The 16,686-nt window shown below is 38.5% G+C and overlaps 1 protein-coding gene across 1 annotated transcript in view; it reads left to right on the top strand.

Annotated features, from left to right (window-relative positions):
- MCM9 (minichromosome maintenance 9 homologous recombination repair factor) overlaps positions 1-16,686 on the top strand; it is a 54,909-nt gene continuing 38,223 nt past the window's right edge. Inside the window, exons 1-7 of the mRNA XM_088139928.1 lie at positions 1-63; positions 2,488-2,805; positions 4,470-4,786; positions 5,420-5,501; positions 6,891-7,091; positions 8,559-8,684; positions 12,209-12,328. Of these exons, the coding sequence (XP_087996054.1) occupies positions 2,493-2,805; positions 4,470-4,786; positions 5,420-5,501; positions 6,891-7,091; positions 8,559-8,684; positions 12,209-12,328 (1,159 nt within the window). The 5' untranslated portion in view covers positions 1-63; positions 2,488-2,492. The remainder of the gene's footprint in view (positions 64-2,487; positions 2,806-4,469; positions 4,787-5,419; positions 5,502-6,890; positions 7,092-8,558; positions 8,685-12,208; positions 12,329-16,686) is intronic.

Genomic DNA, 16,686 nt, shown 5'->3' with positions numbered 1-16,686 from the left:
TCTCCTGTTTGCCGCCAGACCAACAGCGTTTTCCCGCCAGCTCTACCCTTCGCGCCGCGGATGGTAAGTCGCGTGGCGTGGGAGGGAAGCGCGGCGCCCGGGAGTTCAGGCTGCTTCGCTTTGCAGCGCGGCTCCGTAATTCTCCTTCGCCGCCACCTCCCCGGGTTAGTCCGCCGGCGTGGAGTTCGACTTCCAGACATGCCCTGCCTCCTGATTGAGCCCCTCGGAGCTTGCCCGCCTCTGCCCTCCTGCAGCCCCGCCCTCGTGGCTTCTAGTTCTCTAACGGGTCCTACAATCCAAGTCCTGGTTTGAGGGGGGCTTTGCGCTCAGAAGTCTAGATTGGAGCGGAACGACCCTCACTTGCGACAAATGCAGCCGCAGCTGCGGGACGGACACACACACGCACCCACCCAGCCAGTTAGAGGGCAGCTGGGGATTCTGGGGATTGAAGTCCCAGCCCGTAAGGTGCCAGGTTAGGGGAAAGGAGGTTTCGATTTCACTGACCCTCGTGTTTACTAATGCCGGAAATGAAAGAATTTTTTTATTTTCACTCTTTTCCAAAAAAAGGTCACATAGACAAAATGATTTTCCATTCATAACTTTTCCACAACTTACTGTCTGTTTTATCAGCTGCTATTTTCAGTTCATCCCCACCACTTGAAGATTGAACCATAAAAACTTCATGGTGAAGAGCAAAAATCTTTTGAGATAAGACACTGCCCTACCCTTAAGAAATGTTTAGATTAAATCTTATTTATTTAGCTGTTCCATTTTGTATCATAATTTTACTATGAATGCATTCAGGATTACTAACAAAAAAAAAACAGTTTTACCAGTTTAATAGACCTCCTTTCCAAGATTCCCTGGAAAATAACTCTTTTCTATTTATGTGATTATAAATATGCATGCATAATGTAATAACAAGATAAGTAGCTGGCCAGATCAGTAATTATAAAGCATTAAGATGAATACATTCAATAAAAATAAAGCAAAATGATCCGTGTTGCAGGTTCATAATCCAATAATGAAATGAAATGAAATGAAGAGGAAGAAACCAGAGGCAGAGATAAACCAAAAGTCAGTCTGAAATTGTAGTTAATCTAACGGTCTGTTTTTCTGCCTCTGTTGGACAGATGATTTTGGAAGGCTTGATAATTCATGTCCCTCTATAGTTACTAACACTTGTGAGAATGCACAGGAATCCTGTCATGAGGATCCTGTTGAGCTCTCACACCAAAAGCAGCAGTTGGAGCTATCCTGTGTCAGTTTGCTTAATTCTAGAGGCAAATTGTTCACTGGTTTGTATATCTGCAAATTGGGAATGGTTCCCACTTTTTAATGTTTTTCATTAACAGGGAAGGTTTTCTTCCTGTTCTGTGAGGTTATTGCTCTGTTATACTGTGTCATATGAAACTATGCGCAACACTATAAAAACCAGAAATGTAAAAGAACTTTCAGAGCTGGAGTTCTTCCAGATTACATCTCTATTGTAGAATCACATTGCTTCATAGAATTTTACAGGAGATCCAGCTGTTAATGATAATTCATTTGTAGCTTCCCCATTTCTGTTATTTGTCTTACCCAAGAAAATTCAGCAAGAAGGAAAAGATATAAAACCTTTTGTTTGTTACCATCAGGAGCTATCCATCTGGAAGAATCCTTTATTCCTTTTCAGAGAAGAGCACCATCTTCTTTACTGTGATCCTGAGAACATAGACAAAGTCCTGTCCTGGTATTGCTTCTTCCATACATGAATAAACATTGTTTGAAAGTACAGGCAGTCCCCAGGTTAAGAATATCCAACTTATGGACAACTCATACTTATGAATGGGCTGCCTCTTACTAAAAATGGCAGATGGCATTCTCCTTCCTCAAGCTGATGAACTACTGAAGCTGCGCAATGTTTTCATGAACCACTGAAGCTGCGCATTTTTAATATGCAGCCAGTTTTCAGCAGTCAGGAGAACGCCGTCTGCCATTTTTAGTAATAGGCAGCCCATTCGTAAGTATAAGTTCTGATTTACAAATTCGAGTTAAAGACAGACTCAGGAACAGAACTTGTTCATAACCCAGGGACTACCTGTACTAATATGCCAACTGAACCCAAGATGTGTTGGCTCCTGGCTTCCTCAGTTGCTGTAGTATGTTTATCCTTGTCTTTGATTATTGTTTGATTTGTATAGCTTTTGCTTTTTGTTAGCTACCCAGAGTCACATTTGTGAGATGGGTGGCCATATAAATTAATTAAATACATACATACATACATGCATACATATATTATGTGCATAGACATAAATATTATCATTGAAATGTGCAGGCCAGAAGAAAATAGAAAGATTTTATCCGGGAAAGGAAGCAAAATAGAAAACAAGGATCCTGGGGAAGAGCTGAAACATAATTATGAAGGAAATTAATTTTATGCAATATGCTGGAAAGAAACACAATTTATGTTAGTTTAATATTGTTTTGTCTCTCTTCTAATTATAGGATTCATGATGGTTTTAACTACAGAGCAAATAAACCTGACTGGACAAGTATTTGAATCATATATTCTGGAATATCACCAAAATGATGTCTTGCAGATTTTAAGAGAAAAAGACGATAATGCCCATTACCCAGTTATTGTTGATGCATTGACACTTTTTGAGACCAACATGGAAATTGGTGAATATTTTAATGCCTTCCCTAATGAAGTCCTTCCTATTTTTGATAATGCATTGCGTAGAGCAGCTGTGACAGTATGTCAGTCGGCTTCCCAAGCTCAGGAATTCATCATTAAACAGAATCTACATGCCAGAATATCAGGTAAATTGCATTTCTTGTGATACATACAAATCTTAGCTAGCATTGTAAAAAGCCTCTGTGGATGATACAGCAAGTGTAAGCATTCTGTCTTTCAAGACCATGCTTTCGATTAAGATAGCCTTTCCCCACCTGCCGAACTTTAGATGCCTTGAACTATAACTTTCATAATTCCCAATTAGTGTTGGTGGCTGAGTTTAATAGAAAGAGTGCTAGGTAGGAAAAGGCTGGCTTATAGAATGCAAACCCAGGGGCATTACTGCTGACCCAACTGGAAAATAGGAATCTAGAGGCTTTTTCCTGGTCTTTCTCCAAGATGTTTGGCGTGGTTTATGGGATTTCTAAGGTCAGGCACACATGTTGTCTTCCTTTCCTTCCTTCAGCAGTGATTTTTAGTAGATCTCACCAGTTCCAAGATTTTATATATATTTTTACAGAGCTACCATTGATGGCATGTTCTATTTCCAGTTTCAATTCAGTGATTTCATTTCTTTCCCCTCACAACCGTCATAGTGCTTTCCTAGTCAGCCTTCATATCTCTCATAATTTGTTGAACAAAGAGCAAAAATATATCCCCTTTGTTTATAGTTTACTTCTAGATCCCAACTGTCTGCTTGTTTGATGCTTTGACAAGGAAATCCAGTAGTTCTATGAAACATTATAGCTCTTTCTGTCTTGACATGAATAACCTATGCTTAAAAATGGTCACATAGTTTAAGCCAGTTAATATGGGAAAAAAGGGTGTTGCAGGCAAAATTGTGGGAAAACAAAACTTTCTTGTTAATTTTATAAAGAGTATAATATATCTGAAGCTACATAAAATGTAAGATAATCCTTAAACAAAAAAGAGCAGCAGTTTTCTGCATTTTGTTTGATGGAAGAATATTTTTGTTTTAAAACTACTGTTTTATGAAGTACTTCCAGATGAATTACCCCACTAAAACATTTTATATATTGTATTTTTCATTTTCACATGATAGCCAAGTACCTTTAATCTTTGCTGTTGAAGTTGTGGATAGGAAAAACTAGAACATTGTTGGGTGGGTGTTTCCATAATTTTTGACTAATGCTGAATAATGGATATAAAGGCAAAGATGATTATGCATCACATGTAAGTGTCATTAAACTCAGAGGAACTTATTTCTGAACAGAAATCTACAAAATAACAGCATCAATTTTACAGAATCTACAGAAATCTTTAAAACATCAGAATAGTTTTGGGTGAGCACTGAATTTTACTGAGTTTTGAACTAACAGTAAATTTGTGTGTGCAAATGTCTATGAAAATAGTATCTTTTTTAAATTACTACCTTTTTCTCTTTTCCTTGATAGGATAACTGTAAATAATGGGTCAAATTAATGAAAATGGGCAGCAAGGTTGAGTTTACACATTATACAAACCCATAATTTTGTTCATTTAGTTTTAGCTCAGTGTTTTATGTGTACCCAGCCTTTGTAGTTTGTAAATCATTGTTTAAGCCTTAGTATGCTATGCAAACCAGTTACTTGGTCTACTGGTAGTTTATTCGACAAACCACAATTAAATGCAATGTATGAACTAAGAATACATCATTGCCCCAGATTGCTAAATCAAAATTAAGAGTTAGTGGAAACTGCCAATGAAATAATCATGATCACTTCTAATATTCTGTTTGTTGTTTTGCCAGGTTTACCTGTGTGCCCAGAGCTAACTAGAGAACGTATCCCAAAGACTAGAGATGTAGGGCATTTCCTGTCAGTCACTGGCACTGTTATTCGCACCAGCCTAGTGAAAGTCCTGGAATTTGAGCGGGATTACATATGCAACAAATGCAAGCATGTTTTTGTGGTCAAGGCTGACTTTGAACAATACAATGCTTTCTGCCGCCCATCAACCTGTCCTGGGAAAGAAGGCTGCTCCTCCTCAAAGTTCACTTGTCTCTCTGGAACATCCTGTGCTCCCAGCAGTTGCAAAGACTATCAAGAAATCAAGATTCAGGAGCAGGTTCTAAAAAATGTTCACACAGATTTGCTGGGCTATAAGTTTCCTGAGGGAATTATTGGGTAAATGGTAGTAGCAGTATAAGATCCCTTTCTCCATGTCACTATTGTCTTTTCCATCTTGTGAAAAAATGTTTCATAGAGAACTAGCTGATGGAAATGTAGGGATACATTCAGGGTTCTTTTTATCCCCCTCCTATTATATCCTTGTATCCCATAAATACGCTTTGGAGGATCTGTCTTCCTTTTAGAGCAGATTTGTGGGAGTGTCGGGTGAAAGGATTCCATTCTGGTTACTCTCTCAGAAGGCAAGCATGCCTCTAACTAGGGTGTAAATGCTATTAAATGCAAAGGAATCTGCTTCTGAAGCAACTTGCATAAGATCAGAATCTAATGGAAATATAGACCAAATGAAAGCAGATTTCTAAGTAGTTGCTTGCCTGGATACCCACAGGGTGATAAATATTTATTTCTAGTGGATCATCTAGAATAGCTTCAGTAAAATTAGGTTCAAGTGGCCAATACAGTTGAGTCATTGGTTCCCATCTGGTAACTTACATAGATTTAGTTGTAGTCCTTGAAACTTGTAAGCATTTGCTTACCTTGAAATAAAATGGATACACTTTATGTCATCCAGGTTCAAAGGCTTTCTGTTGGAAATATTCCCCGTTCTATGATGGTGGTCCTTGAAGATGATTTAGTTGACAGTTGCAAATCTGGTGAGTTCTGTGGCAGATTCTTAAGGAAAATACCTTCTTTTTAGGCAGTTCATACTTAAAGAAAAAGTCAAATTAATATTTTAATGAGGTCTTGTCTGTTAGTAATCTACATGTCATGTTGTTTCATTGTTAAAATCTTACTGATCATGCAACATGAAATGCCATTGTCTTAGATCAAAATATCAAATCGTATGATCATTGGCATTTAAAGTTTCCAAGTCTCAAAAGACTATTCTTCAATTATGGAGGTATTACAATACACATTCTTCTATGCTAACACATTTCCTCAGGATTTGGGTCCATGTGTTCAAAATATCGCTTCTAGTTAATGGTCTTTATGTTCTGTCTTTCCATATAGATTTAAAAACAAGTAAAATATTAGTTGCGTGCAAATATCTATTCTTAAAAAATATATAAGGTAGATTCTTCTATGTGCTTTCTTTTTAATATTTTCCTGCAATTAATTTTGAAACAGCTCAATAGTCAAAGCTCTCTGGGTGATTTACAATAAGCACCCCCCCAAAAAAAGAGACAATATAATTTGAATTAAAACATATCCAATAAAATCAAATAAAATACAAAATAAAGACACTACCAAACTAGGCAGCAGCAAGGTGGTCATCAAACTTTAAAACAATGAATTAATATACAACTAGAATATGATTAATTCTAATTAATATTCTATGATTAATATAATTAAAAGCCTGATGCCAAAATGCTAATGTGGATGCCAGGTGAGCCTCTCTGGGGAGGGCATTCCTTAAATGAGTACCACCACAGAACAGGCTTCTGCCTTGTGGAGATCCACTTCACCTCCTTTGATGGGGAGAGACTCATTAGAGGATCTTAAGATCTGGATAGGTACATACAAGAGAAGACACTCCTTCCGTTTATCCAAAACAGGTTTCACAGTAACTGCTTTGTAATTTCCTCTATCCCTTCTTGGTCTCCTTTTAAACATTTGAGTTATATTGGCCTTTTTTCTAACCCTTGTAGAAGGGTTCCTGTCTTTTGTGAAAAGTAGCATACAGTATTTGGTGAGCAGCTTAGCATTTTCACTCAAAGGCTGTTGAATTCCTTTAGAATCCTTCAGTGGACATCACCTAGAAAACTATAGCCAGTTGGGATAAACAGTCATGTGCTAAATTAACCAAGGGCTTGACTTGACATAAGAGACCTTTATGTTCCCAAATGCCCATAATTATATGATTTGTTGTTTTGACCAAAGACAATGGCATTTCATGTTGTAAGATCAGTATACTTTTAATACCAATGAAACGACATGACATGTACATTACTAACAGGTGGCACCTCTGTAAAAATACTAATGTGTGCCATATTTTTATGACAATTCTTGGTTTTTGTTTGTTCATTTTTTGTCTCGCTCAGGTGATGACATTACAGTTTATGGAGTAGTGATGCAGAGATGGAAGCCTTTTCACCAGGATTCACGCTGTGATGTAGAGATTGTTTTGAAGGCCAATTACGTTCAGGTCAACAATGAACAAATTATGGGCATCACAATTGATGAAGATGTTCGTAAAGAATTTGAAGATTTTTGGGAAAGACATAGGAATGATCCTTTAGCAGGTTTGCAAAAAAAAAAAAAATACAATAAACAGATTGGCATGGACAGCTTGCTTTTGAAATGTACCAATTTTATCTTTATAATTGAATTCAATTCAATTCCTTGCTCTTTAAGATCTGATGTGGAGTTGCATAGATAATAATTAAATTAAACCAGAAAAGAGAATAAGACAGTTATTTCATTTTTAACAAAAAGAATGAAGGGTAAACTAGCTTAAAGTATGGTATCTTAAATTTTAATTGATGAAACCATGCTATGTCTGGTTGGGCTGATGTACAAAGAGACATCAAACAGCAGCCTTCACCAATTTGGCATGCTATAGATTTGTTAGACTACAGCTCCCTTTATCAGTTGTACTGGCTGGGAATGGTGGAAATTGTAGTTCCACATCTTGGAATGCATCGGATTGGGGGGAAATGCCATAGCATGTGCTGCTGTTGTGGATTTCAGCTTGAGCACAGATAGAATTCAAATAACCTTGTTTATTTCTTTTTCATATTTGTGATCAAAGCAATAGAAGCCAGAAGCTGGCATTTATGTATATGACCAATACATTTTTATATACTGTTTCTCCCGCCCAGAATTCTGTGTATCATCTTAAGATGCATGTAGAGCTGTTGGCCCCATAGAAGTTCCAATTCATCTCATTGGAGACACCTACTCCATTATGTGTCTTTTTCCAATTAAATGAAGGAAGGAAGCTTTTGTTGATGTAAGAATTCTGCACCTGGAATAGGGCTCTAAGGGCCAATAATAATCTGTGGAGTCTTTCTGTGAATCTTCAATTCCATCCTTTAGAATATCAAAGCTTTACCCAATGTGTTGTCTGCCAGATGTTTTGGACTACGTTTCATTAGATCCAGTTAAGGTAAAATGTGATTAGGGATGATGGGTGCTGTCATTCTAAACATCTGGAGAGAGTGATTCAATAAATCAATATATGCTGGTCTTTGACCGTAATAAAGATTTGATTTGATTCTGATAAATCAATGAATATATCTAACCTAAAAAACACTTTGACCCTGTTATCTTTATCAAATTATTCAATAAAAAGCATTGGATCTGGCATTTGATTTTTACTGTAATTAAGGCTATCCCCAAATAAAACGAAGATTAAGAAAACATCACAGTGATTTCAAAATTACCTATATAAAAGCTAAGCTGGATCAGGCATGGTTAGTTACTTGGATGGGAGACCCCAGACTATAGTCTAGATTAGGACGTTGAAAAACTCTTGCAGAAGGAAGCAATGGCAAGCAACTTCTGTCCTATTGCCTTGAAAATTATATAGATGTTCGAAAAGTCAGCAAGGCTGAAGTTCAAGTCAAAAGAGACTTTAGCTGATAATTTCTCATACTGAACCAAGGGCAACAGTAAATTAGAAGAGTCATAGCTGGGATGTGCATGTAGGTGAGAGAAAGAGAGATCAAATCACTAATCTGCTGCACTATTCTTTCCATACTTCGCAGGGAGGAATGAAATTTTAGCAAGCTTGTGTCCTCAGATTTTTGGATTATATCTTGTGAAGTTGGCTGTAGCTATGGTGCTCGCGGGAGGGGTGCAGAGAACAGATAATACCGGCACTCGAGTTAGAGGTTGGTATATAACATTCTCTTCCCTCTTATTCCCACACTGTAACAGAACTCTTTTCTTTATCGCTCTACATGTTAGACATTGGCCTGAACTGAAAAAATATTTATAAGGTAAAATTAGACTAGTTTTCTTTTTTGCGTACAGTCTTGTGGAACTAAACAGGTTAAAGATTCCATTTCATGTTTTTACAAGACATAGAAAGGACAACTCAACTTCATAATGCTTACCAACAGAATCAAGATTAAAAATATGAATATACATGTCTTTTCCAATTTTTAGAATTAAAGTATGTTTCATTATAATACAAAAATGCATATAATGTTTCCTTCCTTTTCTCACCCTAACTGAATTTGCATCTTTTATTTTATATTGCACCTCACTTTACCCAAAGGATATTTTTGCACTTGAAATTAATAGCCATAAATATAATTGTCAAAAAATTGTCATTGATATGCTACAGTGCATTTTTAATGTGAACAATGCCATAGTTTCAGTTTCATGTATAATGAAATCCAGGATACCCTAAGATCTTAAAAAAATAAAACTCCTCTTTTTGATGCCTTAGTACATAGGTTTCTCCTTTTAAATTGACAAAAGAACTTGTGATATTCATCACAAACTTCTTACCAAAAATACAAGAAGTAAGAAAGGTCTCAAACACAGAAAGTGTAAAACAAAGATGCTTCTGGACTTCATGCTGTGGTGTGGCACCTTTACTTCTAAAGATAGCTTTAAGTTTAAATGTACTATTTCATAGGACTAGATCCCAGTTGATTTAAAGCTTTTAGAGTAGCTATTAAAGAGTAAGGCTATACATTTTAATCATAATACAGTAATGTATTAAAATAATATTCAGTCAGAGCAAATATTAATCAGTTTCGACCATCTGTACTCCGAGGAACACCCTTTTGATCTCTGGCTAGAGAGTTTGCTTAAATTGTTTATGGTAAACTTTCAGCTAGTTGTTTTTCTTTGGTGTTGGATGTCTGAATTAATGCTTACAAGAAGGTACATTATCAGCATCTTGATTGTGGGCATGATCCTCAAAGGATTTTGTTTATATGCCTATATGTTTTAGGATTACCTGATAAAAATTTAAATACTACCTTTGAAATAATGGTATCATTTCCATATTAGTGTAGAACACCCAGCAAGGCTTTTTGAAACTAGGGTAATTTATTGTGAATAATAGTTGTTTTTGTGAAATACAGTGGGGCAAAAAAGTATTTAGTCAGCCACCAATTGTGCAAGTTCTCCCACTTAAAAAGATGAGAGAGGCCTGTAATTTTCATCATAGGTATACCTCAACTATGAGAGACAAAATGGGGGGAAAAATCCAGAAAATCACATTGTCTGATTTTTAAAGAATTTATTTGCAAATCATGGTGGAAAATAAGTATTTGGTCAATATCAAAAGTTCATCTCAATACTTTGTTATATATCCTTTGTTGGCAATGACAGAGGTCAAACGTTTTCTGTAAGTCTTCACAAGGTTTTCACATGCTGTTGCTGGTATTTTGGCCCATTCTTCCATGCAGATCTCCTCTAGAGCAGTGATGTTTCGGGGCTGTCGCTGGGCAACACGGACTTTCAACTCCCTCCAAAGGTTTTCCATGGGGTTGAGATCCGGAGACTGGCTAGGCCACTCCAGGACCAGTGCTTCTTACAAAGCCACTCCTTCGTTGCCCAGGCAGTGTGTTTGGGATCATTGTCATGCTGAAAGACCCAGCCACGTTTCATCTTCAGTGCCCTTGCTGATGGAAGGAGGTGTTCACTCAAAATCTCACAATACATGGCCCCATTCATTCTTTCCTTTACACAGATCAGTCGTCCTGGTCCCTTTGCAGAAAAACAGCCCCAAAGCATGATGTTTCCACCCCCATGCTTCACAGTAGGTATGGTGTTCTTTGGATGCAACTCAGCATTCTCTCTCCTCCAAACACGACGAGTTGAGTTTAGACCAAAACGTTCCACTTTGGTTTCATCTGACCATATGACATTCTCCCAATCCTCTTCTGGATCATCCAAATGCTCTCTAGCAAACTTCAGACGGGCCCGGACATGTACTGGCTTAAGCAGGGGGACACATCTGGCCCTGCAGGATTTGAGTCCCTGGCAGCATAGTGTGTTACTGATGGTAGCCTTTGTTACTTTGGTCCCAACTCTCTGCAGGTCATTCACTAGGTCCCCCCGTGTGGTTCTGGAAGTTCTCACCGTTCTTGTGATCATTTTGACCCCATGGGGTGAGATCTTGCGTGGAGCCCCAGATCAAGGGAGATTATCAGTGGTCTTGTCTGTCTTCCATTTTCTAATTATTGCTCCCACAGTTGATTTCTTCACATCAAGCTACTTGCCTATTGCAGATTCAGTCTTCCCAGCCTGGTGCAGGTCTACAATTTTGTTTCTGGTGTCCTTCAACAGCTCTTTGGTCTTGGCCATAGTGGAACTTGGAGTGTGACTGTTTGAGGTTGTAGACAGGTGTCTTTTATACTGATAACAAGGTCAAACAGGTGTCATTACTACAGGTAATGAGTGGAGGACAGAGGAGCCTCTTAAAGAAGTAGTTACAGGTCTGTGAGAGCCAGACATCTTGCTTGTTTGTAGGTGACCAAATACTTATTTTCCACCATGATTTGCAAATAAATTCTTTAAAAATCAGACAATGTGATTTTCTGGATTTTTTTCCCCCATTTTGTCATAGTTGAGGTATACCTATGATGAAAATTACAGGCCTCTCTCATCTTTTTAAGTGGGAGAACTTGCACAATTGGTGGCTGACTAAATACTTTTTTGCCCCACTGTATATACCTTTCCATTTAGAAATGATTGTCAGTAAATGTTTTTTTCAAAATATCGAAATGATGAACAAAGTCTATCATTTTTGATCACAGTTTTATGTTTACCTTTTCCCATATTTTGGTTAAATTAAAAACGCGTGTATTAGTGATCAGTAAGGCTATGCAGCAATCTGAATATGAAGGAGAAAAGGTGATTCAGATAACACAGAGTGCTCACGTAGCATCTGTTGGGGACACCTTACAAAAGTTGTGTCTTTTGCTAGAATGCAGGAAATGGTGACAGCTTACAGCTGTGAGATACATGACCACGCCCACTCCAACTCACACACACACACACACCCAGAGATTTTAACATTTCTAACAGTAAGCCTCATTTTATTTGCTAATATGTAATACAAACTGGTGTCTAAATATTACAAGTTATGACCTTATACAAATTGGACAACACATGAGCTTTATCATACATCAGTAATGAGATGCATCATAGTATGTATACATGCATCTATCGTATGACAATGCTTCATAGGCTGAATATGCGTACATGCTGATCCCAGGCAGACAAGTTCCTTCTATGCACTGGGTATATGTGCATTTAAATAAACTTGCATACTTTCCATATGAATTATAGACTAGATAAGTTTATATTTCTGCTTTTTATATTTCCTCAATCCAGTTTTCATCTAAAATTTGCTCTGTAGAAAACTTGGGCATCTTTACTCTACCTCCAGGTGAATCACATCTTTTACTGGTTGGAGACCCTGGTACTGGAAAATCTCAATTTCTGAAATATGCAGCAAAGATTACTCCACGATCTGTACTTACAGCAGGAATTGGATCTACAAGTGCAGGTAAATAATGATGCTCAAATGCAGGGACATCAACTTTTAGAAAATAGGTAAGAACCAAATTGCCCAAATTCCCCACCAGTACATAGGCCCTGCTGAAAATTTTGCACAGGCAATAGCACAAGTTTTCTGGCAATCTGTTTGATTGTCAACAACCGCAGTTGTCCCTATCATCACATTTCCTCCTGCTGTGGCTCATGTCCCTACCTGTGGTTCATAACTCCCCTCCTTTTACGGTCTCCCAGATGTTATTGCTAGACCTCCAAAATCCTTCCCTAGCTTCTTCCACTTTTGGAAGCCTAGATATTCCTGTGATCCAATATGTCATCTCTCATTCTATGGTTGGCTGAAAATGCTAAGATGGGGAAAGAGGCTGGTGCTGATGGCAGGCCAAAGTGCAGCTATAAGCAGTTTTTTCCCCATGCAGAAGAAAACTGCTCCTATTTGAAGTGTATTTGGGGAGTGTTATAACACACAAAGGAAGCTCCTTGAGTTATATTTGAATTGTAATGCATGCCCAGTACATCTAATCCAATAATGCATCTTTAAGTTGGCTTGGAACTAAGGAGTGATTCTATGAATAATCAGTATAGCTCTACTTGGTAACTCAGGAAGAGGACTTTCATTTCTAGGCGAGGGAGGGCAACCCAGGAATTCCAGCCTCTTTTTTGCAGTGCCTGCAATCTTCCAGTTCAGTAACCCTGAGTAACAGTGGTGCAACTTTTCTCTGATAAACTTATTCACGTGCTTAAAATATTTAAAAACCCAACATTCAAGAACAAAGGAAGAAACATATCAAAGCATCATCACCTGCCCTTTGTAGCTCCCAAGGGCAGAATAATGGTAGCATATACAAGACCAAGTTCTCCAGGGTAAAAATATTTCAGGCTGCAGAAATAAGGAGAGACTGGAAATATACTGCTGCTGAGAAAGAATTAGATTGCATGAAGTAGTGATTAGATTCATTATAAATCAATAGTTACACCTAGGAAGTGATGGCTCTTCCCAATGGATTTTACATGCATCATTAAATACCATGTCCTGTTCTGAAAATCCCTCCATACTCTTCCATTTGACAAGCAATCAAGGTTTTAGGAACTACATGCCTATAGCTGAGCTCCTTTTCCACTTACTTCATTTTCTTACATCCTCTGGATCAAACTCTACTATGCTTGGATGGGAAAGAAGCTGCAAAAAGAAACAAAAATCCAGGTGTCATTTGTCCAGAGAAAGTTCCCCCAACCAAGGTATCTTCCAGGTATGTGGACCAGCACCCAGTAATCCCCAACTGAAAAGCTGAGAGTTGGAGTCCACCTGTGTTGGGGATATTCAGGTTGGGGAAGGATGATCTAGGGATAATGGAGGTAAATTGTGAAATTTTTCTTGTGAAGGTTACTCCCGGTTAGAGTTTATAATAGCAAACATGTGAACAGAAGAAACTGCTGAGCCCTGCAGCGTTCTCCATTTAGAGAAATGGGTGTGGTCTTCATGTATTTAAACAGCAAAGAATGAGGATCAAATGAAATCCCATGCAGGAATTGTTGGTTGCCTAGCAGGCAAGGATCTTTGTATTCAAAACATAATGTTAAAGGATATGGACAGATATGTCAAGAGTCATGTGTGCCATTGCTAAGGCCCACTTGCATTAAAAGTGGTTCTCCCTTGGTGCCAAAAAGTAGGAAAGGAAGGAAGGGACAGTGTAATCTAGGATACATTTCAAAAGAAACATTGCTAAATTGTTTGAATCACAAATGTGTTGGGAGTGGGTCACACAAGTATTCTTCAGGCATAAATGCGCCCTAAAGATCACTAACATACCTTTAGTAGATGCTGTTATTTAAAAGGATAGAGAGGTGGCTAAGCCCATGAGGCTATCCAGGAATGCAAGCTTCTAGTTAAATAAGCACAGCAAAGAGACACCTGCAGAATAATAGCGTGTACAACTGTCAGAGCTGATGTTACCTGGACTTTGCTATCAGAGCCAAGGCTTCAGCCAGCATTATTAAATCAATAATTCTTAACAATCAGCTCAATAATTAGTCAGTTGACATAGTCCCTCCCTCTTCCTAGAGAACACTTTTCTTGATATTGTAGCTAACTACAATACTAACTCCTCTGATTCAGAGATCCTACAGAAACAATATTTAGCAGCCACTGAAAACGGCAATATTTGAACAGTGGCAACACAACTGTCATTAAGGGAGAATTTCAGTGGCAGATATTTTAAAAATGGGGTTATTTTACAGACAGGTCTCTGTTGCAGAGGTGCACAAGCTCTTTTAGGTCAAGAGCCATATCTGAATCTTAGGAAAAATGTTCAGAGCTACATATGGAGGAGATAAAAGGAAATTAATGTATATGTGCTCAAAATGCCCAATCGTATTCATGCCAGCATTTTCACCCCTTTAAAAATCATACTTAAATCCTCATTCTTATTTCCATCACCTTTAAAACAAAAATTCATTCTCTCTCCCCATCACCTTTAAAGTACCTTGCACCCCCTTCATGTATCGATTTTACTCTTACAAGCTGCTCACTGAATTCTGATAGTGGAAGGCAAAGCAAATGTTCTGCTCCTGGCAGCTGCTATAGGAATTAGCCAAGCAGGAAGTCATAACAAAAGCTGAACTACCATAGTAGCATGAAAAGAGGTTATATGGCACTACTCTTAGATATGAATAGCATCTAGGAAGTCACACTGATTGTATCCAAGCCTATGCTCTTTTCTAATCATACATTCTACTAACTATATGTAAATCTTTCGTAAATCTTTTTTTTTCACGTTGCTAAAAACGAGTAGTGAGATAACCTTCCATAGAAAATCTTGAGATGTATGGCAGACCCAATGATACATAATGAATTCTGAGCTTCAGATGCAACACATACATACCTAATTAAGGCAACCATTTTTTGTCTTAACTTTCTGTTGGCCTTACCACCTCTGAGAGTGTTCACCAAGAAAGCTTATAACATGCATTGCAGCCTGTTTCAGAATGACATAGACAGACCGACCTACCTATAGCTATACCTATTTCCAGATAATACACCTGAGTGTATTATTGATAGTGTTTCAAGAAAATTATTTCTGTTTCAAGACTGTTGATAAAAGCTAAAAAGGACAGTAAGTGAGCCCAGACCAGAGATCTGACCTTCTCCAGGCTCCTAGCACCCCTTCGGTAGAGATTACATGTGAGGCAGAATTTCAGGCCCTAATATTTACAGCAGTTTCTTCTATCTGAGGTGAAGGGAGCTCTTTCAAGGAACAGGACTATTCTAAGATTAGCCAAGAGAACCAGTTTGGTGTAGTGGTTAAGGCACCAAGCTAGAAACCGGGAGATCAAGAATTCTAGTCCTGCCGTAGACCCAAAGCCATCTGAGTGACCTTGGGCCCATCACTGACTCTCAGCCCTAGGAAGGAGGCAATGGCGAACCATTTCCCCTAAAAAAGAAAAAAGGCTTGCCAAGAAAACTGCAGTGACTGGTCCAGGTAGTTACCAGCAGTCAAAAACTCACCTGAAGGCACCAAACCCCCCCCCCCCAAAATGCACCATTTCTAGTGTGCCCCATATATAGTGGGGCAAAAAAGTATTTAGTCAGCCACCAATTGTGCAAGTTCTCCCACTTAAAAAGATGAGAGAGGCCTGTAATTTTCATCATAGGTATACCTCAACTATGAGAGAAAAAATGAGAAAAAAAATCCAGAAAATCACATTGTCTGATTTTTAAAGAATTTATTTGCAAATCATGGTGGAAAATAAGTATTTGGTCACCTACAAACAAGCAAGATGTCTGGCTCTCACAGACCTGTAACTACTACTTTAAGAGGCTCCTCTGTCCTCCACTCGTTACCTGTAGTAATGGCACCTGTTTGACCTTGCTATCAGTATAAAAGATACCTGTCCACAACCTCAAACAGTCACATTCCAAGCTCCACTATGGCCAAGACCAAAGAGCTGTTGAAGGACACCAAAAACAAAATTGTAGACTGCACCAGGCTGGGAAGACTGAATCTGCAATAGGCAAGCAGCTTGGTGTGAAGAAATCAACTGTGGGAGCAATAATTAGAAAATGGAAGATATACAAGACCACTGATAATCTCCCTCGATCTGGGGCTCCACGCAAGATCTCACCCCGTGGGGTCAAGATGATCACAAGAACGGTGAGCAAAAATCCCAGAACCACACGGGGGGACCTAGTGAATGACCTGCAGAGAGCTGGGACCAAAGTAACAAAGGCTACCATCAGTAACACACTACGCCGCCAGGGACTCAAATCCTGCAGTGCCAGATGTGTCCCCCCGCTCAAGCCAATACATGTCCGGGCCCGTCTGAAGTTTGCTAGAGAGCATTTGGATGATCCAG

This window comes from Python bivittatus, unplaced genomic scaffold (assembly GCF_059951505.1).
Source record: "Python bivittatus isolate LINGU-HERP-01145 unplaced genomic scaffold, Pbiv_v1 ctg000020_np1212, whole genome shotgun sequence".
NCBI lineage: Eukaryota > Metazoa > Chordata > Lepidosauria > Squamata > Pythonidae > Python > Python bivittatus.
The sequence above is the reverse complement of the archived record's forward strand: the minus strand, read 5'-3'. Positions and strand labels throughout refer to the sequence as shown.